At 36.7% G+C, this 25,250-nt stretch overlaps 1 protein-coding gene across 1 annotated transcript; it reads right to left on the minus strand.

The window, feature by feature from the left end:
• On the minus strand, positions 1-23,745 carry LOC110463522 (disrupted in renal carcinoma protein 2 homolog). Its single transcript, XM_021518165.1, has 12 exons — positions 23,341-23,745; positions 17,820-17,910; positions 17,163-17,326; positions 16,523-16,586; positions 14,800-14,846; positions 14,425-14,469; positions 10,359-10,488; positions 9,805-9,913; positions 5,228-5,295; positions 3,237-3,355; positions 2,255-2,437; positions 1-597 (listed from the first exon to the last, which is right to left on the minus strand). The coding sequence occupies exons 1-12, from the start codon at positions 23,612-23,614 to the stop codon at positions 458-460; spliced, it is 1,434 nt and encodes a 477-aa protein (XP_021373840.1). The 5' UTR covers positions 23,615-23,745; the 3' UTR covers positions 1-457.
• Between the last annotated feature and the right edge of the window lie 1,505 nt (positions 23,746-25,250).

Genomic DNA, 25,250 nt, shown 5'->3' on the forward strand with positions numbered 1-25,250 from the left:
AAAGTATGATTTATTTCGGGTTAATCTAGTGGAAAGTCATGAGTGTAATTGTAGCCATCCCTATGATAATGTTGACCAATTTTTTTAAACTGTAAAACACTTGACTCACCGGAGGCGCACACCATTCCAAATTTAAACAAACAAGACATTGACATTGACAATAACCTTGATTTACTTCTTTTGTGGTAACCAAGATTTACCCGTAGACTCCAACATGGAAGTATTTAGAAATGTTCATATCTTTAACAAAATCACTTACATATTCTAATTGATAAATGTGGTAAGCCTTTACCTTTTGCAATTTCGAAAAGCAATGTAAAAGAAGCCCAAATGCAACTTCAAGCATCGAGGACATATTATCTAAGTACAGATCCTAGTATGTAACTACTTCCGGTTGGAGGGAAATATCAGACGCAGCAATTGGTCATTTGCGATAAAGTGACCATCAGATGACTGTTTACTTTGAGCTATTTGTTTGTTGAGATATGTTGATCGTTGCATCAGCTTTACTCCTTCTATACTGCTCATCAAATGTCGCCATTAACAAGACTGCAGCTGCAACCGAGGATACCATGGCCCAATTCATCCAGGCCGTTCCTTCAATGGTGAGAAAATGATTCAATAGATAAGCAAATCAATGAATCTTTCTATAAATGCAATGAAACAAAAAACAATCAATTAGTATTTGGCATATATACAAAGTTTTAATGTAGCATAAGTAACTTTCGATTGTAAAATATATCTCCTGAAAAAGAAGTTACTTACATAAACTGACTGTTGAAATATATCACATTTAAGATAAATAACTTACAGTACTTGACGATTGTAACTGTTGGGCATTAGAAACAGCGGGTAAAAGACTATTGTATTGTAGATTATCACAGTTTGTCTTGAGAACATTGTTCAAGCGACAAACCCTGAAAACTTTGTTGGATAAACTGTTTGTTAACTGAATCCCACTTCCAAATGACTTCTAGACTTTATGATCATCGAAATCATCGGTTTGTGACAAACGTAAAAAACTGGATGATTTCCCCGAAGGAATACAATGAATCTTAAACCTATGTAAGAAGGATATGTTTTACATAATAGTATCGTCATTGGCTTCTCCATGTACTCATTTACGCTTATAACTTTATAATGATTTGTCCATGGTGTACTCTTTCTGACGCGGATCACCGTTGTGTGGATATTGTTTTCGGTTAGAGACGTCACCTTGCGCGAGCAGATGTTTTTTTTTGGAGAAAATCCGTTCTGAAAAGGGGAAAATCGATTCCCAAGTTGTCTTCAAGTCATTCTCAACTTCTTCTTGAGTATCTTTATATCGACAACCCATGATCATGAGTTTATCATGATACCAATAGGTGGTATAAAGTAGTATATAGATGATAAAATAAACTATTGCTATTCTAGGATAAGATCTACTTGTATTGGGAATAAAGAAGTGTACGTGCAGAATTAGTCCGAATTATTCAGACGTTTTATCGACTTTTTGATATCGGTCTGATGTCGATTAACGTAAGAACTCCAGCCCTCTATACTATGCGGGAAATAAGCGACCCGCGCCCGGGTCGCACTTCAAACTGATATTTTAGAAACATATCGTCAATTTCACACACATGTCGCACATGGATCGAAATATCTATTCTTTATGCACGAGATGAACATACATAGCATGCCAACAACCAATACAATCACTTAAGACATATTTTTTCAAACTTACTTTGTTTTACTTTACGTTTTTGATAGCCCCGCCTTCTAATGCCATGTGACTAAAATATCGACGGCCTACGTCATAACGTTGGGAAATACCTTCGGTAACGCGAGATCTCGTCAAGTCATGTGACATGGCGCATGCCCTAATTTCCATTAAAAACATGGGTTGGTATAGAAAACGTTGGAAAATACTGTTCGTAATGATCTTTGAAACATACAATTGATACTACCTAGTGCATAAAGAATAGATATTTCGATCCATGTGCGACATGTGTGTGAAAGTGACGATTTGTTTATGAAATATCAGTTTGAAGAGCGACCCTGGCGCGGGTCGCTTATTTCCCGCATATTATAGAGGGCCGGAGGTCTGACGTTAATCGACAACAGACCGATATCAAAAAAGTCGATAAAACGTCAGAATAATTCGGACTAGTGCAGAATAGAACAGTCTCTTTTTAAATTTACATTTGCTAGTCTACCATCAGGTCTATCTATACTCAGTATAAAATTTAGCAGGAGATTTATTGAAAATACCTACCTATATTTGGTATGAGGGACAACAAAAGAACGAAAGATCCCGTGAGGTTGAGAAAAAGGGTGATGCAACCGGAAATGACGCCTTCTGCTGCAGGATAAGCACCCTCACAGGCCATCTCATAAAACAGCGGCATGGCACCAGTGACAAAAACGCCTCCGGAAATGCACGTAAAGTAGATCAATGCTGCAAGAAAAAATTAACATACTATAGCTTCTACAACTTTTTTTTTTAATACTACATGCATTTCTATATTGACCAATAACCTTTAAGCAAAGAAATGACGACGTTATGCTCTGTAACGTCAAATTGTTTGTTTACTTATATTTTGACGTCATAAATCACAGTTTTATTTACCAAAAAAGAATGGCATTCCTGACGAGAAGTAAATACTATTCTGACAGAATATGAACATGTTCCTAAACAATGGAAATGGTTATTAAGCCAGTATCAATATCAGTGAAAATTTCCAAAGAAACAATCTAACTTCCTGTTCACCGAGGTGTTTATCTGTCAACAATCTTTAAAATATAAAGGTGTTTTCGTCAAGGCGATCCAATTTCACGTTATGTAATTTCCTTTTTTGGAATTGTAATTATCAAATTAAGAAACAACAAGTCACCCTATTTCAATTCCTTATTATGATGACGATACATCGTTAAATCTTCATAGATAACAAAAAAAAAACTTTTAAAAAACTGAAACATTTTGAAACAAAAGTATCAGGCTAAAATGACATAAGGAAAATCACAGTACTTTGGATAGTCCGCCCCCCTTACACACACACCCCAAAAAAGAAATTAACAAACAAACAACGCGGAATAGGAACGTTCTTACACCAGATTGAAGAAAAAATATATTGATTTCTCATTTTAATCAACTTTTTTATATCACAACCAAATACTGAAAATTAATTTCATGATGGCTATTATTAAAGCCATTGCAATTTAATTTGTTTAAGCAATATGAAATCTTTAACTCTTACCTGAATTTCCAGGTATTAATTGGATAACCATTAAGGTGAATAGGACGTAAAAGATAGTTGATAGGGAATAAATACAGATCAAGAAGAGTTTCATCCTTTTTGCAAATATATCGGCGAACCTGTAAAAGATATTGAATCCTGATTTACCCTTGGTATGACATCATAGATTATTTGGTTATTGGACTGGGAGACATATCATTTTTATGTATTCCGAATAATTGCTGTGTTCGATATCATTACTGTACATAATTGGACAATCCTACATGTGACATTTCCATGATAATTTACTGTATATATCGTTTTCTATTGATTATTTAACGTCACGAAGTGGTTTGGAATCTGTCGGTGGACAACATGTCTTCTGGGTTTGCAACTGTTTACCTGGAATTTCTATTTAACATACGTTATCTGTTACTGCCAAATGATGTATAAAGCAGTAGAGTAACTAAAACAATAGTAATGTGTTTGATCTATCAACTTAATCTGTCCGGTCAAATTGACATTCTGCATGGCAAAGAAACACCTATCTACCCGCAGAGATAAACTAATTTGTTAGGCTAGCAATGTAGGCAATCTTGGACAGGGATGTGAAATCATTCATTGTCTGTTAATTTGCATGGAAAGATTATTTTTTCAATCCTATCCTAAATACGCTTCCGTATATATTCCACTATTTACTTAAATCTTACAAAACAGCTAACGTTAGTGCAGGCAAATTCGCCATGCACCCAAATTCGCCACCCTGTGACGAAAATGCCATATGACGTCATAATACATAAGATGTGACGTAAATAACGTCACCATAGTCTTCAACACAGTTAAAGCCTTCAAATATTTTGACAAGAAGAGGTATAAGAAGGGAAAAGCTTTACTTTAATGAAAACAGTTATGAAATATTGTGTAACAGAACAAATCTTAAAAATTTGGTCTGTGCGACGGACATCTCGTCAACTAAACTCATTAATCTGAGGCCAGTTGGTTGTTATTTAGTGTAAATTTATTACATACACATGAAAGCCCTGGACTCTCTCATCCTGCCCCGATGAAAAAAAAAAAAAATGGGTTTCGATTTGGAAGTTTATGACTGAGTCTTCATTGCGTATCATGTAAATTGACATCATCTCAGCCGATACCCGTCATCTTTCTTAAACGACATTAATCAGTTTCTTCAACTTACCGAAAACTAACTATCACAACTAAGAAAAGCCATGTATTTCGATGTTAATCATTATTAAACACACACATTTGGAGCTGTTTGTATCAGTACAGCTTGTGTAACATTTTTTTATTTTTTTTACATTTAAACACTTAGAGTTCTTGTAAATTAGTTAAATGTTTGAAGGTGGCGAAACTGCCTGTACCTTTGAGCAAAACCACGGAAGGCCTGATGACGTCACAAATGTTGCTGCATGTCATCATTTAGGCATGTTTACAACAATGTTTATTTATAGGCATTTCAATCGAATCTTATTCTGTATTAGTGCTCGTCGGCATTTTGATACATGCCTATTCGGTCGAATTATAAACAGAAAGCCTTACTAATGTGACGAATTTGCCTTCACAGACGTTATTTATCTTAAAATCCCTTTAAGGATCACCGTACCACTGTCCCAAACTGTAACATTGCATCGGGAACTGTTTTCCAGGTATTTCTTTTGCTCAATAAATAATGATTATTATAGAAAAGAAAACCATACCAGGCGGTACTTTTGTTAATTTGAATTCTTGAAAAATAAAGTGAAATAAGTAAAATATAATCAACAAAAATGTCATGAGTGTGAAAGAATTAGCGGAGCTAGACTGGTATTGAAACCGATGGGATACTTGATGTTATACTGTCGCTCTTACTGACTGAGCTTCCTGTCGACACAAGTGTCCTGGCCCAACTGTGCTACCGATATTACCCAAAACCAAAATATAAGGAGGTTGCTGTGAATAAGAAAACCTAGAGTTCAGAGGGACAATGATCCTTGCATGGCATTAATACTTGCCTTGAAATTAAAATTCCGAGTAAGGTCCCTCCTGTATTTCCCCAGAAACCAAGCCAGCCTGCTTCAGTCTGAAATAAAGTTCAATTTAATCATAGGAAGGAATATTTAGTACCGAATTCTTCAACATTGTTAATATCCCACTATAAAGCTTTTGCATTAGAACTGTCGTTTTTCTTATAATGGCGTCGCGATACAGCATACCGTTCTATATATTTTGAGTTTGAGAGGTTCCAATGTGATGTAGTGATGAATAGCTGTCACGACGATGATCACTTTTGAGAGAAGACTTTAGGTGCGCTCTCTTGCCCATATATGATGTTTTGAGAGATTTTACTGTTATGATCGGTTTTGAGAGGTTTTCACTTGTGTTTGATTTCCTATGTTTTACTGCGATGGCCGGTTTCGACAGGTTTTACTGTTACGCTCGTTGGTTACACTTCCAATAATGTACGAGATGTTAATAAGATGTGCGATAAAGCTGGTAACTTGACATCCTGTTTGGACGCATTTCTAACCTTGTACAGTCACAGACAACGATGGTATCTCTAAAACTCAATAATATAACGTACAACAGTCGGCGTATTTATATATTTTTTAATATAGTTCAGTGTACAACTGACAGATACAAATATTTTGCTTGAAAAGTTCACTGTTAATGACAAAACATAAAATGCCGCGAACATTTTACCTTGTACGGTATTGGACATTTGGCATATCATTGATACAACCCATATAAGGTAACATGACAATTTCTATACCAGCTTAACATGGACGCTAGATTATGGATGATATTACGCATCATTGCATAATTTTGATATGATCTTATAAGTGTTAAATGTGCCACATCTTTGATGCCAGATTTATTATTCTATAAAACACCATCCAACATTACACATGCCAGCTTGTGGGTTCTACAAATGTTAAATGTGCCACATCACTGATGCTAGACATGTATTTTATAAAACACCATCCAACATTACACATGCCAGCTTATGGGTTCTATAAATGTTAAAAATGTCACACCTTTGTTGCAAGCTTTCTATATAGCACTTTGCCACATCAGTGATGCCAACTTACGGATTATAAGGATTAAGAGCAGCACAATGTCAGTTTATGATGCCAGCTTACGCATTAAGAGCACAATGTCAGTTTATGATGCCAGCTTACTGATTAAGAGCACAATGACTGTTTCTGATGCCAGCTGGAGGATTAAGAGCACCATGACAGTTTCTTAAGCCGGCTTTTGATTGATAAATACCATCACCTGTCAGGAAAGTAAGACACTAATTGGTTCGTAAAAACCTATCGCTTCCCCCTGTGCCATTTGTCATACCGTTGATTAAGCAGAGTTCGTTAGCGTAATTTACCAGACTAGAACTTTAGACGGTTCGGATAGCAAGATTTCATTAGTCATTTCGAGTTCTTTCACCTGGAGTCGTGTTTATGTTGGTTTATTGTACGTATCATGTGAGGAGGTGGACATATTGATTTAAAATGAATGCAAATGGCTCTTCCAATTACCTGTTGGGTTTACAAAGAAAGGCGTGTAAAGAAAATGACAAGCAAAAACAAAAAGACAAGAATATCATATATGATTGAGTAAAAAGATGTTGACGGTTTCGTATTTTAGCAAGGGGGTTGGCCGGTTAATGGGTGTTTATTGATTGCTGTATCAGGTCAATGACCAAGTTTTACATGGCATTTTCTTTTTGCTATTCTTCACTTAATCCTGCTCTCTGATTGGTCGGCTTCATGCCAGAATAACAAAACAAAAATGTCTCTGGAGGATAAAATCAACTTTCCTTTCACTATGAATCCTAGTATTTCACTGGTAAAATAAAATGAAAATAATCAAAGCACGCTTGGTAACGTAAACACAAGGTAGAGACAAGTCCATGTATACCCATGTATACTATATGACATGATATGAGTCGGTTACACTAATCAAGGACAAGCCCTGTAGGTCGGGGATTGAGAAAACAATATACCCACTGCATATTGTAAGAGGCAACTAAGGTGGGAACCAACATCAATACTGGGGATTGGCTTTTGTACCCTTCTTATTGATGACACAAAAGTTACCAAACTAGAACCAATGTACCCATTGTAACGTTGATAATCTTTATACATTCCCTCCTTCCTAACAACCTGTTTATTTTCTTGCACCTGGTAATACCAAACTGAAAATAATGATAACAATTCGAGGTTCTTATAAACCGCTTTATCTAAACCTAGTTCGAAGGTCGTCTCAAAGCGGTTCACAAATTATTATCCGTGGTTATAAGGCCTTTGCAACCAGCCAATATCTTTCTCAACTCCCTGGGGAGCATACAGCCGGTACTGCAATTTCGGCGTTCACAGCTAGCATTCAACAATTCTAGCACTGCCAAACCACGTACTCATTTACAGCTGAGTGGACTGGAACAAGCGGAGTAAAGTATCTTGCTCAAAAACACAACACAGTGTCGTGCCGTGACTCGAACCCGCAACCCTTCGGTCACGAACCCGGCGTCCTACCACTAGAATACCGTGCCTCCTAATGTTGCCTTAATGTTGAAAGTTTCCTCAAGTAAAGAAGGCAATGGTTTATATTCCTATGCCGGGACACACCATATTTCCTAGGAAAGATGGGTGTTACTCCCTGCTAAATGTTCAGCATTTAGGATAATCGCGACAACAGGCTAACACGTTAATAGTATACTGTGACCGGTTGGGTGCCTTCAGCATGGTATTTCAATGAGGTAGGACCATAAAGTCGGCAGATTCGAGATATCTCAGAGAGGCATATACACTAACATACCGTCTCAAAACACACATGAACTTATACATGCATTCATTAGGCACATTGAGGAACACCCATAAATTACCTAATCTGCTAATTTGATGCTAAACTCTTTAAAACCAGACACGATTCGGAACCATAATAAGGATAATGATATTAGTGACGAAAGCCTCCCGATTAGTATGTTAGTTCTCTGCGAACTAGAGTTTCACTTGTATGGCCGAAATGGATGGAGTCCAACTCCTTAGAGATGTGAATGCTGAAAATGGACTTGTTTTTTAACACGATCGTACCATTTAATGGTTGGCATTTTCATATCTGATTTCACCAATTTCAGAAAAAAATAAAAATTATACGATCCTCGTTTAAGCTTGCAATTTAGTTTTGATACATGTATATAGTAGGTGCGTCAATATTCATGAGCCAATATAATCCTGTTTTTGAACTGAAATACTTCTACAATCAAATATCACATCGAATTAAGTAACATTTGATAAAAATATCTTTGAGCTTAGAGAAGAATTATAACAAGGGCATATATTTCGAGACAATATAACCGTACATGTATATTACTTTCGTCGACAATGCGATCCCATCCTCGATACTCCAGGGGTTATGCTCGGTGTCAACTTCTGCACCCCTGGAATATGTCATAACAACATTGAAGGCACGCGGCAAGCTATTTGATTGGTCCCAGGTGCAAAAGAAAACTGACCAATCACTAGGCTGACTCCTACCTTTGAAGATTACAGACGAGCAACACATGACTTCAAAAGCAGTCAATTTTACCGTCAAACTAGTCCAGAGAATGCTTGTGGATAAGACGAGAAGACTAGTTTGATACTTTGATGCACATCAAAAGCAATCTGTCTGTCGGGTAACTGTAAAATTGACTGGCTTTGAAATCAGGTGTCGCTCCCCTGTTATCATCAAAGGACAGATATCAACCTTAAAAGATAGGTCAGGTTTATTTTTACATGAGACCAATTAAATAGCTAGCCGCGTGCTTTCCATTTGCTATGACATATTCCAGTGGCTAGAACAAAAGTGAGCGTAACCAGTAGAGTATCCAGGATGGAGTGATCTGTACAGAAAGGGACTGACTTTGACTGAAAGGAAACGTGCCATCTGCGTCAAGACTGTGTCGAGACTTTATCAAACATTCTTCTGGTGTCTGATCCCTTCATTGGTTATAAGGAAAACATATACATGTATCTCTTATTTTCCCCGTTGTTTGCAAAGGTTTCCCCTATTTCTTACACGGTGTTACATATTCTACGATAGACGTAGTGTTTTTTATAACAAGAATTCGTTAACGTTTAGTTTTCAATTTTAAGATAGCGTCTCCGATGAGTCCTAGAATGATGAAACAGCTGTATGAATATTGATGCAGTGTAATTCATTTTGGCCTACTGTATCTTTTACCAACTTTTAGGGTTCAATAACATGTGTGTGGGTGTTACGTAATCTTTTAAGAACAACTTATCAAAAGAAATATATATCCACCATCATTATATTTCTATTCAATTTACTCTACTCCTTAAAAATTAACTTGTTGCCACTGGTAACTCATGTCCAAACATGTTCCCCCAATAAGGTCCCTAACAATATCCATTTATATTTTTGGTCACATTGCATCATTAATGATGTTCTATCAGACAACTTAAAAAATACATATGCATGTTTTTCACAACAGGATTGTATTCATACGCAAGTTGCAAACTGGTAACCTACATTACTGATGATTTTACCTGCGAAATGCCAAAATGGTAACCGACATTACTGCTGATTTTACCTGAGAAATGCCGAACTGGTGGATGCTGACATCAAGCGTGCTGCTCCACACACCATAGACCCCGGATGGGATAGAGAAGGCCAAGGCCAGATGCCAAAATGCAAACATCCTGTCACAAAGACAAATCAAAATGGAAAATAAAATAAAATGGTGTTAATGCCTCTTTGTTTCTGATATTTCTCATTTAATCAATATTAAAATAATAGACAGGAAACCTAACATGTCTGGAAGAATTTGTTGAATTTGCCAGTATAAGTGTTGCTTGACGATGTCTTAATGTCTATAAAGACACCTGACTTAATGAAAGAGACAGCTTTGTTTCCACTATTGAATGGTCCACAACCTGATTATAATGGCAGCGTAATGAACATTACGGGAAATTATATCATATAAAGAAAAGCGAATAGAATTGCTAAAATGTGGTCATTTTGATTAAAATGGCGAAAAAGGTTTACGACAAGGTGCTGTATTGGAAGCTTCATTTTCATACATCTTTTCAACGTCATATATAATACCTAACAATATGCACGCAAGTGTATCTTTAAAAAACTGACTTCGATATAAGCTTTAGACCGTCCTTGAACCCCATTCTCTTGGCCCCAGCAGACACACTTGGAGGAGTGGGAGGTTTGTTTGGAAAGTAGACCAATACCAGCACAGCAATCCCGGCGGCGAGGCCAAACTCTGAAGTATCGTAGCATTAAACGATCAGAGTTTGAAAGTGTATATAATGCTTGTGAAAAGTGTGTATTCCTTTTGTAAATAAACATCGATGCATAACAATACGACGCATCCAGGCTGGTTAATATTATCTCATTCATATCCTTAAATGATCCCTATCCCACTGCACTGCATTTTTTCTCATTAACAGTAACCTCCCTTTAACTTCCGTTTAAATAAAACTGTAGCACAGTTGGACCAGGATACTTCTGTTGACCTGGTAGTTCAATCGGTTAGAGCAATGTTCATCAATCTGAAGTCCAGGGTTCGAATCCTGGTCTAGCCCCAATAAGCCTTATTTACATTCAGAACAGAACACTGTTGTTGATAATATTTTGTTAAAACCATCTTTATTTTATTTTTGATAAGAATCCCGCAAGGTATGGTTTACTTTCCAGAAATGATTTATCAAAGCCGTCGTCATGCTGGAAAAAACAGTTTCCAACACTTAGTGACAGCTTTTGGCAGTGGTACGGGGATCCTTAAAAGCGATACAAGTCTCCTGATTCAAAAGTATTGGGAGAACTTAAACAAAATAATATAGAGGTGGGAAAAAAAGAACTGTACATAGTCTTGATCAATATGCATCTCGAAATACTGTGTTGGAAGTTTGTCAGTCTGTATTCGACATGTGCCACGAAATATATTGGGAGCAAACAAAATATAGGTTATCATAGGTGTATAGAGTATTTTATCTCAGTGAAGATCACAATTTTGTTTTAATTTATCGTAAAAAATCGTTTTCAAAGAAAAGTAGTTAAGATACAACACAGGTATCATCGACAGATTCGTTAAGATACAACACAGGTATCATTGACAGATTCATTAACATACAACACAGGTATCATCGACAGATTGGTTAAGATACAACACAGGTATCATCGACAGATTCATTAAGATACAACACAGGTATCATCGACAGATTGGTTAAGATACAACACAGGTATCATCGACAGATTCATTAAGATACATGTACAACAAAGGTATCATTGACAGATTTATTAAGGATCCTTGTCCCACTGCATGCTAAAATCTAGAGAATTTCTCGGTAGTTTTTTGTATATTCAGTAAATCGCCCTTTAACTTTTGCTTTTGGGTATAATTGTACATGTAGCACCACTTGTTCAGGACACTTTTGCTGACCATGTAGCATAGTATAATGATCTGAGGAACAGGGCTCCATAGTGATATTACACTGAGAGCAATGGGTTTTTTTTTGTTTTTGTTTTTTTTGTTTTTTTAATATTCAAGTCCCGCAAGTATGGGTTTCTTTTAAGAAACGATTTATCAAAGCTATCTTATCATGCCGGACAGAAACGAACTTCTTTGAATAGTTACAGCTTTTGGCAGTGGTATGGTATCCTTCAGTTGAGGAATTATTGGAAACAATTTACATGACAGGTATAAAATGTTTACAGTAAGACAATCTACCTAAAAGAAAACAAACTCATGATCTTACATGGCAGATATAACATGTCCACAATAAATACACTTCTGAGGAAACGTAGCCATTACCTTATATGGCAGGTATAGCATGTCCACAATAAATACACTTCTGAGGAAATGTAGCCATTACCTTACACGTCAAGATATTGATATGAAGAAACGTACTTTACAGTTTACAAAACGGACATCATAGCATGTAAAATAGTCACATACAAGTTTAATTAAAACATGTACTAATATCTTGTGTACATAGCTTTTTTTTTTTTTTTTTTTAAATAAGAACAAAAACATTTTTTTGTTAAGGTTATGCCGACAACTGTTGAAACAGACACCTATATGTATTATATGTTTTTCTCCAACATCTTCCAAAATTTAATTTGTGTGTGCTTAAACATGTTCAAAAGCTCATGTGAAAAGGGGACACACATCAATTACGTAACATCACTCCTCATATTTAGCACACTCGAGCACAGTACTTTGTAACTACCCGTTTTTTTTTTTATATATAATATACGTCCTTCTGAACATTAACCTATTTCTACCCACACTGTTTGAGTGTTTATAAACATTTTCTTCGGGTTGGTATGTATGGATTATGAGAAGTTATTTTTATACAACCAATACAATTTTCTATGTGACGTTTCGATGACTACTACGATACGTACACTGCCACCCACCTTCATCAGGCAAATGACCAGTGAAGCGTATGCACACAAAGGTGTAAAATGTGTACGAGTTGTCCATTAAATCGATGTCGATTTCAGCTACGCTGGACAATGAAGGTGACAGTTTACATATCGTACTAGTCATCGAAACGTCACCTAGAAAATATTATTAGTTGTGTAAAAAAGAACTTCTCATAATCTACCCACACTGGTAATGAGTTTAAATCTTCTCTTGTTGATTTTTACACCATATGCAAATCCGATACCGTTTAATCCGATATAATTTTGTGATAATATTAAGGTTGATTGACATCGAAATATCGGCATTTGTAACTCGTTATGTGAAAGCCAATTATATATATCTCAAAATGTATTCAGATAATTACAGGGTGTTTGTGAGAAATCGCCTGTCCTTAAGCTTGTTGACGTTTCTTCGCAATGTTTTGTTATTAAGAGAAAACATTCTTCATTAGTGAGCAATTAAAAAAAAATAACCCGATATTATGTGCATGAATTCACTTGGTCGCCTCGAGAACTAGACCATACGATTGTCTGCACTTTAACGATCATTAGAATACATGTGTTTCTCTTAATTCGACTTGTCATAAGTCAGAGGAAATAGTGACAAAGAACCACGTTGAAAAGGATGTATATATAAAATGGACCTTTTTAAAATCTGACATGAAATTCTGTCATTACCATAGCAAGGCTGATAAGATACCAACTCCAATTCAAGCCAATGTTTGAAAATTGACTTACATGTCCATAACAGGACCATTCACGGAGGACGATAGCCGAATGAAACATGATTATTCGAGGGTAAACAAAAAATATGTTTCCCTACAATAAGGGCAAGATTTGAGTATACCGAAATAGATCAAAAACACATGAGGCTTACGAGCCATTTTGTTGTCTACTTCAATCACACGGAACTCAGGTTCAGTAACTCTTGTTAAGTTTTCTAGAGAGACTCTGAATAACGGAAGTATGACGGGGGAAACTCGGGTACAAGAGGGAGACACATAGTCTTGTTTCCCCGTCATGTGATCAATACATCCATTCATGCACGCTGTTATGTGCATGAAGTATGATGACATGAACCGAGTAGTAACACAAACAAAAAAATCTTGAAATACAGAATCCACACAGCCAATGTGCTGCAGATTGTCTCACATAAACGTCAAACAATCTTTAAGATATGACAAAGCTGTAAAACAGTTCCGAACCATGGGCCTGTGTCTGTATGCCCCAGGAGTCTGCTTAACCCCTCATTCTGTGAAATCACCGAGTCCGCGACCCCTGCATGTCTGTGACAAAGGCGTCTATCTGACCGACGAATCGTGAAACCCTGAAGTACCTGAGATTCTGGAATCTCTATAAAATCCCATGTATGTTTCAAAGCAAAAGATTTCGGCTTGAGTATCCCTCTGCATGATTGCAAGAGGCGACTCATGTGTGAAATTTTGTTGAATCATGGGATGCGTCTGTTCTAACCTTAGGGAAGCAGAGTTGCACACTTAGACAATAATCATTTTCCCCTTTTACCTATTCTAAGCCTTGCCTTTTCGGTACCGTCCTTAGGTACTTTAGAATCTCGTCATTCTATGCAAACGTCTTAATAGGATGACCTTATCACTCGGAAACATGTATAAAACAAACAAACAAAGACGAACAAATAAAAAAAAAAAAAAAAAACCCCAAGAAAAAAAAAAAAAAAAAAAAAAAAACCCCAAGCAAACAAACAAACAAACAAACATAACCTTCACATAAGTTACCTATAATTACTTACCAAGGTAGTTCAGAACCTTTATCTGTCCTCGCATCAAAGAAATATCTGCAAAAGTAGGTAACATTTGGCTTCCTTATGGTCAATATAAAACGCTTAATATTGCATAAAAAAACCCCTCAAATAACACTCTAGTGGAATGTAAATACTTTTTTAATTTAAAATAGTTAAAGGCGCTATTAATCTAAAAATCTGCTTAGCCCATATCCAAAATTAATCAGGACAACATCCCCTACAATCATGCCAAGTTGTATGCTTCTCTAAAATACCAACAAATATTAACCAATTTGCCGGATTATATTTAATAAAAAATTTTTTTTTTTTTTTTTTAAACCAAGATATCTCGATATTTTTTGGAATAACTTCACATGAACATACCTTTATCACTGATATTACAGGCTAGAGCAGGGGTAGAGGAGTTGTTCCTGTTTAGAGAAATGTATTAATATAGTGATGTAGTGTAAAAATCCCATTTTGATTCTTAGATCGTTCCATAGATCACTTTGCCACTCTGCACTATCTGGCACGCGTAGCTTATTCATAAGATTTCTTACGACGAATTGTGTAGAAAAGTTTACATTATTCACCAGATTATCCGTATCTATATTATTCAGAAATTTGTTAACCGCGAAATACCATCCCCTCCTTTACCCGGATTGTTTTGTATAACATGATAACCATCCCATGTCTCCGCGGGTAGCTATGTTAGATACATAAAAACTGGTTCGACTACCGTGTTAGATAGTTTTGTGAATACATCAAATGACATTCCTCCCAGAGCTATATCACTACCTTTCCTAGGCTATCAATATGTTCGCGCGTGTCTGTGCTTGTGTTGATTCAGTAAACGTAAATTTGACTAAAAATCTCGCCGTAGTAAGACATCATTTCTTATCGAAAGTACAATGGATAATGGAGTTAGCGTGTTTATCACTCATGAAATCCGATTGGAAGCGCATATAGAGTTTTATATATTTGAAGAAAACGGAGTACCCGTAGAAAACCTACATTGTTGGACAGATGACCCCATACCTTTTTACGTCCGATTATACAATCGAACCCAGGCCTTCGAAGTGAAAGACGAGTGCTCTATCCATTACGCCACCCGAACACTCATTGAACAATACATATTTCAATGGTATTGGTGGATCAGTTGTCAAACATGAACGTTTGAAATATTGTATATGTATCTAATATACTTTTAAATAAAAATTATATGTCTTTTTCTATTGTCATACTTTGTTACCTTGGAATTATTTCCCTTAAATTATGGTTTTGTTACTTTGAGTATACATGTATTTTAACTGTGTACTGTATACCGGGAAATTTTCGCGGCCGCATTATGTTCGCGCTCTCGGAATCATTACACCGCAAAATTTCAAACTCCATGAATACTTGTGAGATATAGTTGGAGACAAAACTGTATACATTAATTAATAAGTAAATAAAATCTTAATTGCCAGTTGCCTTACGCTTTTTATGACTTTGGAACTCTTTTTCGATAGGAGGGATATTTAATCCAAAGTAGGGTAACCTTTTACCTTTAGAAAAGGTTATTTTTAGTATTGCATAAAATTGTTTTAGACAAATTTGAATGGGAAACAGAGTTAAAAACAGCCCCTATTAATCCGCAATTATTATTGAAATAACGGACTTGATAGCGGTGCTCCCTGACGTCCCCCTATATCAATTTGTGTGTACAATTTGCAGTTGTCGCCCCATTGTTCAATACAGCTATTACGTGAATAAATCGAAAGTGTGCTTAAACTTCAACAGGATACTCTAAAGCGTTCAATGTACTGAACATTACGATTAAAACAACATGTACGCTAAGCATTTGTGAGAGAGAAGATTTGCCTTCCGTGTGGAGAGGTCAGCACTGTCGGCGATAAAGGTTTGGAGGCTGTTGAAGGTACGCATTGTTCTAGGAAAGAATGAAATTTACATGATAATTTGTGGAGTTGTGTTGAATCTCGAATTTGTGTTGTCGGGTTTGCTGGAGAATTTGGAGGTTGCCATAAAATGCCACAAGGCCATTTATAATTTAGTATAGTAATATGGTGGAGGTCATTTTACGGCGTTATTCATAGTTTATGCTCACCATGAAGAATTGCCGATCGTGTAATTCCCAGTGCTACTCGTTGGTTCCGAGACGATGAGTGGACCTGAAGGGTGGTAAATATAACGGTATAATATACTGTGTTTTGTATTTTAAATTGATTTATAAAATTAACCGGATTTATATGTCAAATATAGCTTTATCGTATAAACGTCTTGAAACCATGATAATCAACACTTCAAATTCAAGAGGTTTATTTGAGTATCACATATCATTATGCATGTATATATATTATACAAAACCGATGTTATTACATGATAATAATGTACAAAAATATGTAAAAAATATCTTGTGACGCCCTTTCTTTTTGAAAGAAGTTTACGCTACATAACGAAAAGCGTAAAACATGCATGAGGGGCGACAGCTCGACTTTAGATACACAGACATTTCTCATTCGAACCACGCTCGGCCATTTTCATCTCTTTTCGATTACTAAATATCTCTTATACAATGTATGTCTGTAGAGGAAAACATGATTATGATAAATAAGAGTAAAATTAACAAGTAAGTGATCTGTGTGAATAAACTAGGCATAATCGGAATGTGAAAGAGATAAATTTTAGTGTATAATTTTTCATTTATTTTTCAGGCAGGGGAAACCAGAATAGCTACACATACAAACCTAATAAGAAAGACAGCGCACCACCGGCCGAGGAGAACAGAATACCTATACCAGTGGCAGTCGTCCGCTCCTGGGGCGGGAACCAAGTCCCGGAGAGTAAAGGGGGCGCTGCGAACGCCATAGTACCGCCAATACCATTCAATATTTGACCAAGAAATATTAGCCTATACAAAGAATATATTACTGAAAATTAATATATCAAATAAATTATTGATATATTCGAAAGAAAAACTAAGATTAAACATTGCACATTGTGTATCATTAGATGTAATAACAGTCGCGAAGCAATGACGTTTTGAAGGGTATGTAGGCAGGGGATCATGAGGCTGTAAAAAAATACATATCTACAATGATAGCGTTCAGTTCAGTCCCATTATGATATCTATCACTAGCAATAATTTGAAAACATTATACTGATAACATTGACCATTAAATGACTGTATGCCTTGGCCGATAATGTTTGTCAATTACGTAATATAGCGTAAGTTAACCTAAACTAACATTTATGGTGTCTCAAACACAGAGATCTCAATTTTGTTTCCTCCGAATTATTTTCCTATACGTCTTCGAAACCGATATATTACTTTGAAAGATAAAAAATAATTTGGACAATTTCGATAACTGGAAAAGACTGACATTGTATTTTAAGATACATACCAGGTGGCAGGAATAGGCTGCGAAGTGATACAGCGAAGCCCTGATCCTACGGCGATGACGACACTCGCCAGCACAATAGATACACGGAGACCTTCAAACACACAAACTATCTATACTAGTACCACTTGGATATACAAATATTTATAAAAATATATTTATACAGTTTCATATAGCACAACAAGTGAAAACTTTATTTGTGACGTTTCGATGACTAGAAATATAGGTGCTGTGTCACCATCATCGTTCAAACGACCGGTAAAGGGAATGTGCAAATCAGTTTGGCTAAGCTATATTAATACAATTTTATATAAGATGACGATAAAATCGACAAATCAATTCAGTTTCGCTTTGTTTGATATCTCGCAATTGATGTGCAATAATCTATGAACCCCCTCATCTCGAATCAGAATGAAGAAGAACAAAAATCTCTAGTGTCTAGGTAGACTTTGAACACAGTCATACAGTGCTCATGAATACGTTTCGAATAAATATACATACAATATATACAGTACCCTTTTTAATTTGCAAACTTTATCCATGGTGCGTTTAAATACATGCACAATGATCGTTCAAGAGTTACAGATGCATGTATAGATAATATATATTTAGCATTTATGTAAGGTATGAACAGCTACACTTTACATGAGCATGAGAATCATCTGTATATAACAGGGTTCGTTAAAAGCCAAAATTTGATGAAAAGGACCTACACCCCTGAAAGTATTTCTTTTCTCCAAAATGGACCCTCCTTTAATTTCATTTTTTCTTTAGGGGACGCGTAGACCTTACCTTATCACAACGAAAACAACCATTAGAATTCATATGAGCACTTGGTTCGTGTTTCCTAGAAGCATAACATTGAAATTCTCAAATGTCCCAAAAGACGAATGTTTTCCAAACTAACAATACATTGAAGGATAAATTATAATGCAGCCAAAACTAGGGATCATAGGTATACATGTAAAAGTCCTTTGCTATGGGGAGTTATCAGATTTTTACAGACAAATCAACAGCCAGAAGCCATCTCAAGCAATTAAATTTTCCAGAACAAAAATGTATTCGTCTCAGAATGAAGGTTTCTTATAACGCATGGGATCTACATATGGGGCCGTGGTGGCCAATAGGTTAATGCGTCTGACATTCTGCTACCACTAGCCCTCCACCACGGGGTCGCCTTTAACTTTGGCAGGGCATCACTAAAACCACGATCAACGACTACATTTTCGTCTTGCTCCTATCATATGGGCTTGTCTATGATGTGTTTTGCAATGCTTTCATCATTTTGGCTTCCAGAGAATGGTCTTACTGTGTCCAAAATGTAGACAACAGGTAGAGCTATGCTCATAAATTTAAGATAATTACGTTGCTTTTGACCACAGTTAGTCATTCTCTGAAGCTTATGGTCAGCACTTTTTAAATATGAAAAAAATGTACCTTCTGGCATGGCAGACACTCTGTCTCCAAAGAATGTTTATGATAATACAATATTGTGTGAAAGTATCGGTTCCCTACTCAAATGGTCAGGACCAAGGAACAATGGAACTATAGATTTATTCCATGCTTGTACTACAGAATGATAGGTTTTTGAAATATTAAACAAGGAAAAGCCAAAAAGAACAGTAATATAAGACTCTTTCATGCCCAGGGGTGTAGGATAGGGAAATTCCACTCAAGGGGTTTTCAAATTTGGTAAAACCCGAGGCTTTATCTCATACACAGGGAAATAAGAGAATATCAGACTCTTTCATGCCCAGGGGGATAGGATAGGGAATGTTCCTATCCTACACCCTTGGGCATGGAAGAGTATTGTTCTCTCATTCCAAACACCAGAATAAGCCCAGAAACCATGAAAATGCGTTTGGACTGGCAACATCAATTTTCCCCTGAGCTTTTGAGACGAAAACGAATCAGCCAGCCAGATTAAGCATATCCCATATTTGCAAACAGCGTTTGCGAAGAAAATTTAATCCCATCTTTCTGACGTGTATGGTAAATATATAGTAACAGGTTTTAATTTCGTCACGTCGCCTTTTCCGCATTGGGGCATCGTAGACGTCATTGTTGAGCCGTTGTGACGTCACGTTACGTGCAATGGGGTGTACGATTAATAGAATCGATCTCTTTCACCCCCTTTGGGGTGAGATAGGAGAATCTCAACCCGAGGGGGAAGATTCTTAAGTTCTCGAGAGGCAAAGCCTCGTGTTTGGCAACTTAAGAATCTTTCCCCGAGGTTTGAGATTCCCCTTTCTCACCCACAAGGGGATGAATGATTCTTTTTTCTCTTAACCTGTTCTCCCATTGTGCATCATATACACAATGTAATGATAATGTTACATGCTAAACGTCATGCCATTGTTATGAATAGGGGAATCCCCCCGTCTCAACCCTAGGGTGAGACTAATAGAATCCATCCCTGATGTGAGGTATGGATAAGGTTATTCAAACCCAAGGGATAAGATATCGAGCAGGAGACCCAAGGCTTTGCCGAGGGTCTTTTGCTCAATATTTTATCCCGAAGGTTTGAATAACCTTATCCTTACCTCATATCAGGGATGGATTATATTTCTTGCTTTTTACCTAAAACCCGTAAAAACACCTGCTCTTCTAGTAAAGTTGTAAACTGTCCGCACATTCTAATTTGCATATGAAGCCCGGATGGCAATTGTTAGTGACGTCAATGACCCTGACTGGCCCCAAATCGTCATAAAATGACGTCACGAACAATAGCGTGACCCCGAAAGGTCACTATAATTCCCCCGCCAGTCTGTGCGTGTAAGCGATCTAGACCCGTGGGTCGGATAGAATTTTCCAGCACCGCCGGAAATGCGGATAACTCGGTCTAGCATGCAAGAAAAGGAAATCTCACACCGGTAAAAGTGCGGATACACCTGCCCAGGGTAATAGAAAGAAATTTCCTACACCCCTTTCTTACCTTGGACAGCTCTATCTTACACACAAGGAAATGAGAGAAAAGAGTTTTGGCATATACAGGATAAGTGCGAATGGACATTGAGAAACTGTTCTCTGGACCAACCTGTCCAAGCTTTGCAGCCAGGGTCATCCAAGAGACAAAAATTGAGAGTGAAGGCTGATTGATTCTTTGATAAGATGTACGACACTTCTTAAAAGTCATCAATTCTTTCAGACGAACTACTTTATTACTGAGAATACAAAGGCTTGCTTCCTTGTAGGATAACCTGTGTACATGGGTTCTGGTCATTGCCAATAAGATAAAATAAGCCGACACGTGATGACAGAGAACACCACAATTTGTGTGTGATAATCATCTGATGCCTGGCACGTTTTTGGTAGAAGTGTGGATTTGTTTTACTTCGAAATTAAATTGTTAAAACAAAGAGATCATGTCTTGGACCCGTAAAAGGTCCTTGATTGTTAAGAGAGGAAAACTATTTGTAGTTTCATCTTCCAAACGATTTGTTTCAGATTCTCTTTTGCGCAGATACCTTATGTAGCACTTCGGATAAATACTAACATCTTCATTTGAGTAATCTACATGTATGCCACTTTTAGTCAGTATATCCAAAAGCAAATTATATTGTAGTGTTTTTTTTTTAAATTTCTTGTCCATTTATATTTACGAGATTTCACGAAGATACGATGTCAATTTCCACCAATACATTTACTCTTCATTATGAAATGAATGCTAACCAATTAGTATAGAATATCCCCTTTAAGCAATATAGTAACAAAAGGGTGATGATAAAGTGTATACATATATCAGAACCAATTCTTAAAAGTGACAAGGATATTACATTTTATCTCAAAACTGATTGTTACATAAAACTTTATCAATCACGCCAAGTTATGAAACAAATCTAAATTAGGCCTTTTTTTGTGACTTACAATGCATTGAAAGTTTCATTGTAGGCTTGCACTGAATTTCATTACCACTTATCAGTAATCAGATGCACTGCTTTCTGGTGGACACCAGGGAGGCGTCTTAGGCCCTCACCTATTTTGATACACAGGACAGTTGATTGTACGAAATGAATACTTTCCATCAATTTTTTGGACTGAATTTTCGCATCCATATTTGAAAAAACAACACCTCTTCATACATGTACCATGAAAATGTTTGGTATGCAGTAATAATAAGAACGAAATATCCTGCACTTAACATTTAACATGATGATTTTCACAAGATGCTCGATTATCCTCACATTTTGGATAATAAATGTATTATGTTAGCATCACATCAAAGAAAATGTTCTTTACCAAGTATAATGAGGCAAAAAATATGATTTTTTCAGAACAATATTTGCAGACTGATATTCTGTTTTCGACCCCGTTGCTGTAATTAGGTTAATTAATCATCTAAATAATTAGTGAAGTTATTCAAAGTAATAACTCTAGATGAACAAGGGATTGAACAAAGTTAATACAGCAGCATAACTCTCGTACATGTAACACTTCCGAACGAAAGTTATGAGGAAGCAGGCTCCCATGTAATTTCAACATAGCTGTAGATAGTCCTTTTAACAAAAATGTCTTGAAAGGATGAAGATGAACCTTGGATTAGACTAATTGATCGTTAAATTCAGATTGTTTATCAATTTTGGTGGTTTGAGGTGTTATTCTCAAAAATATGAACTCAGAAAATACACGGAAATGAAATATGTGCTATGAGTTAATTTTTAGATTTTCGGACTAACCAACTTGACGTAGAGCAAGGAGACACTGAGATTAAACTCCCAGTTCTCTGAAAATCGAGAATTTGCAATTGACGGGAGATTTAAGGCCTTAATGTAACTGAAAAAAACCCCTTAAAAGTCTCTAAAAAGCATCGAATTTCATAATAAAATTCTTGTACGAAACCTTTGATAGGATGACATGGTAATGGCAGGACGTCTGTGTTACAGAGGGTCTAAAATGCAGACGGAAATAGGTGAATTTCACAAAGAAGCTGCTACCATTCCGAAACAACAACTTCCATAAGTCGCATAACGAGAGTCTGTCTCCGACGGCAGTGATACTGATAACTGATAAAGGGTAACAATCTTCCTGTAACACTGAGGGATTTTTCTATTCATCCGTACCTTGTATGTGTACATCAAAATTTTATACTGCGGCCTGTATATCAGGTAACCAATGCCATATGGATGTAGTACTGCTGTGATGTGTTTTCTCTTTTGAATATAGATAAGTACAGATAACCAGATGTGATGTAATGTTCTGGAACCACTGCAGACGGCTAGTTAGTGTATCAGATATACCAAATCTGATTAAAACCATATCTGGATCTGCGCTCCGTTCCGTAAACTTTATGACGTAGCAGAGTGTAGTTTACGGAACGGAGTGTATATTAAGATATAGTTTTAATTAAATTGAGATGTACCACAGAGCAGAGCATTATCACAGTTCAAACGAGAGGTCCAAGCGAATGCATCTCTAGTGAGTGACACACTACCGTGAACATCTAATGTTCCTGATCTGGTTGTAGCAGGAATTTGCAATGAAACTGAATATTTGCTATCGAGACTTGAAAAGCTGACTGTTTTACCTTTAACATCCAACAGCCATGCCGCTGGTAGTATGAAAACGATGCAAGCTATGTTCCCAGCGTTCACTAGCATGTCAATAATTCTGTCGTCCCAACCGTAGACTACCTTCGCTGATTGGGCGATGGGACCCCAGCCTGCCCATATACAGTTTTGGACACAGCTCATTATAGACACTAAACACAAAACGTACCAGCGGGTCCGATACGTCCTTCGCGTAGATGTGTCATCATGTGTCACAAGTGCTGTTTTGGAGTCGGCTGTTCCTGGATCCATTGTTTGATATCCCAATATCACCAATGATTCGTGTAGCTATATCACATATTTCTAATATAACAAAAAGTATATGTGGAAGCTACCAGGTACAGTTAACGTACAACTTATGCACACTTAAGATATGTCAGTGTCTGTTACATGCCGTACCGCATTACGGTTATGATTTGAGCTGTTGTACATACCATACTTCCTGTTATCAGACGAGGGCGATTATAAATCGGACCTAATCACACGTACACCATATCAGTTAGGTATTTTAACGGAGACACAGTCACCATTGACATCATTTGAATTAAGTTATAATCATAATTGCTAACCGTACACTGACAATCAATTGTGATATGAACTGGGGTGAGGTGAAATCGTTTGCCTTCACAGTTGTTGTCTTTCCACTTTTGTCCATATTTGCTGATGCTGTGTTTTAATCATCCTCTCTCTCTCCATGTATCTGCCAGGTTCTGTTTCTGCCTGTCTGTCTGTCTGTCTGTGTGTCTGTCTGTCTCTGTCAGTCTATCTGTTTCTGCCTGTCTGTCTGTCTGTGTGTCTGTCTGTCTCGGTCTGTCTCTGCATGTCTATCCCTCTCTCTGTCTCCGTTTTTCTGTCTGTCTACCCCTTTGAGAGAAATTGTCATGTCGGTTATGCTTGAAAATTAAAAGGGCCATTCTCGATGAAAACTGAAAGCAGAGTCGATTTTACAAAATAAAAAAAGGAAATTCAATTATTTGACCTCATATTAATCATAATCCATCAGCTCATTTATCGTTTCTTGAAATATTCTTTTTGGTTTAAGCCGATTTGCGTGTGTATAACAGAAATCAGAAGTCAGAAGTGCCTCCGTTCGATGTTGTCATCAATTAGATATAAGAATAGAGTACACTAAAACTTTAAAGCATCAGTTTAGACTACGCTTGCTGTGTCCTTGATACAAACATTACACGTGTAATTTTAGTATACCCAGCTGTAATATAGGCTATCAGTATACTAGGAAGTCATTCTGTTACAGGATTTCTTTCGTAAAAGTCAATCATCAATAATCGCTTCACACTAAGGAAACCAGGTGAAATTCCTGTTTTATTAAACAGAGAGTCTGGCCATTCTCCTACACTTAGACTGGGTTTAAATCCCAAATTAAGTCGTCAGTTGCAGTTTTAGTTGTAAAACAAAATCTTTCATCCAAGATGTTGTTACCTTGCTGTTCATCCAACATGACAAGGAGGAGAAAGGGGCCTTGAAAACACTAGATTCGACGATTTACATGAACTTGAAGCCTACATTATAGCGACTGGGACAACGCTATCTGGGCTCATGCGTTTGCACTTGTATCTGGGCCGAGATGTAACCTGTGACCTTCTTTTTCGAATGAAATTTAAGAACTTGTTAAAACGGCTTATTTAAAAGATACATGTAGATTTTCCGGCGCGCACTATATGCATCGACTCAACACTATATATCTTAGACCATAAGGGTTTTACCTCCTGGTAAATCAATTATACCACCGGTAGTTCAACGGGCCATACCCCTCTACCGTTTCTCATATTCTCCTACTATAACAAATACGGTATCCTTCTTATTTTTGCATTTTTTATGACCGTCTAGACGTCTGGTGTGTATCATTTGTAAGAGTTATGCCCCTTGA

The sequence above is a fragment of the Mizuhopecten yessoensis genome, unplaced genomic scaffold (assembly GCF_002113885.1).
Source record: "Mizuhopecten yessoensis strain PY_sf001 unplaced genomic scaffold, ASM211388v2 scaffold10913, whole genome shotgun sequence".
NCBI classification, from domain to species: Eukaryota; Metazoa; Mollusca; class Bivalvia; order Pectinida; family Pectinidae; genus Mizuhopecten; species Mizuhopecten yessoensis.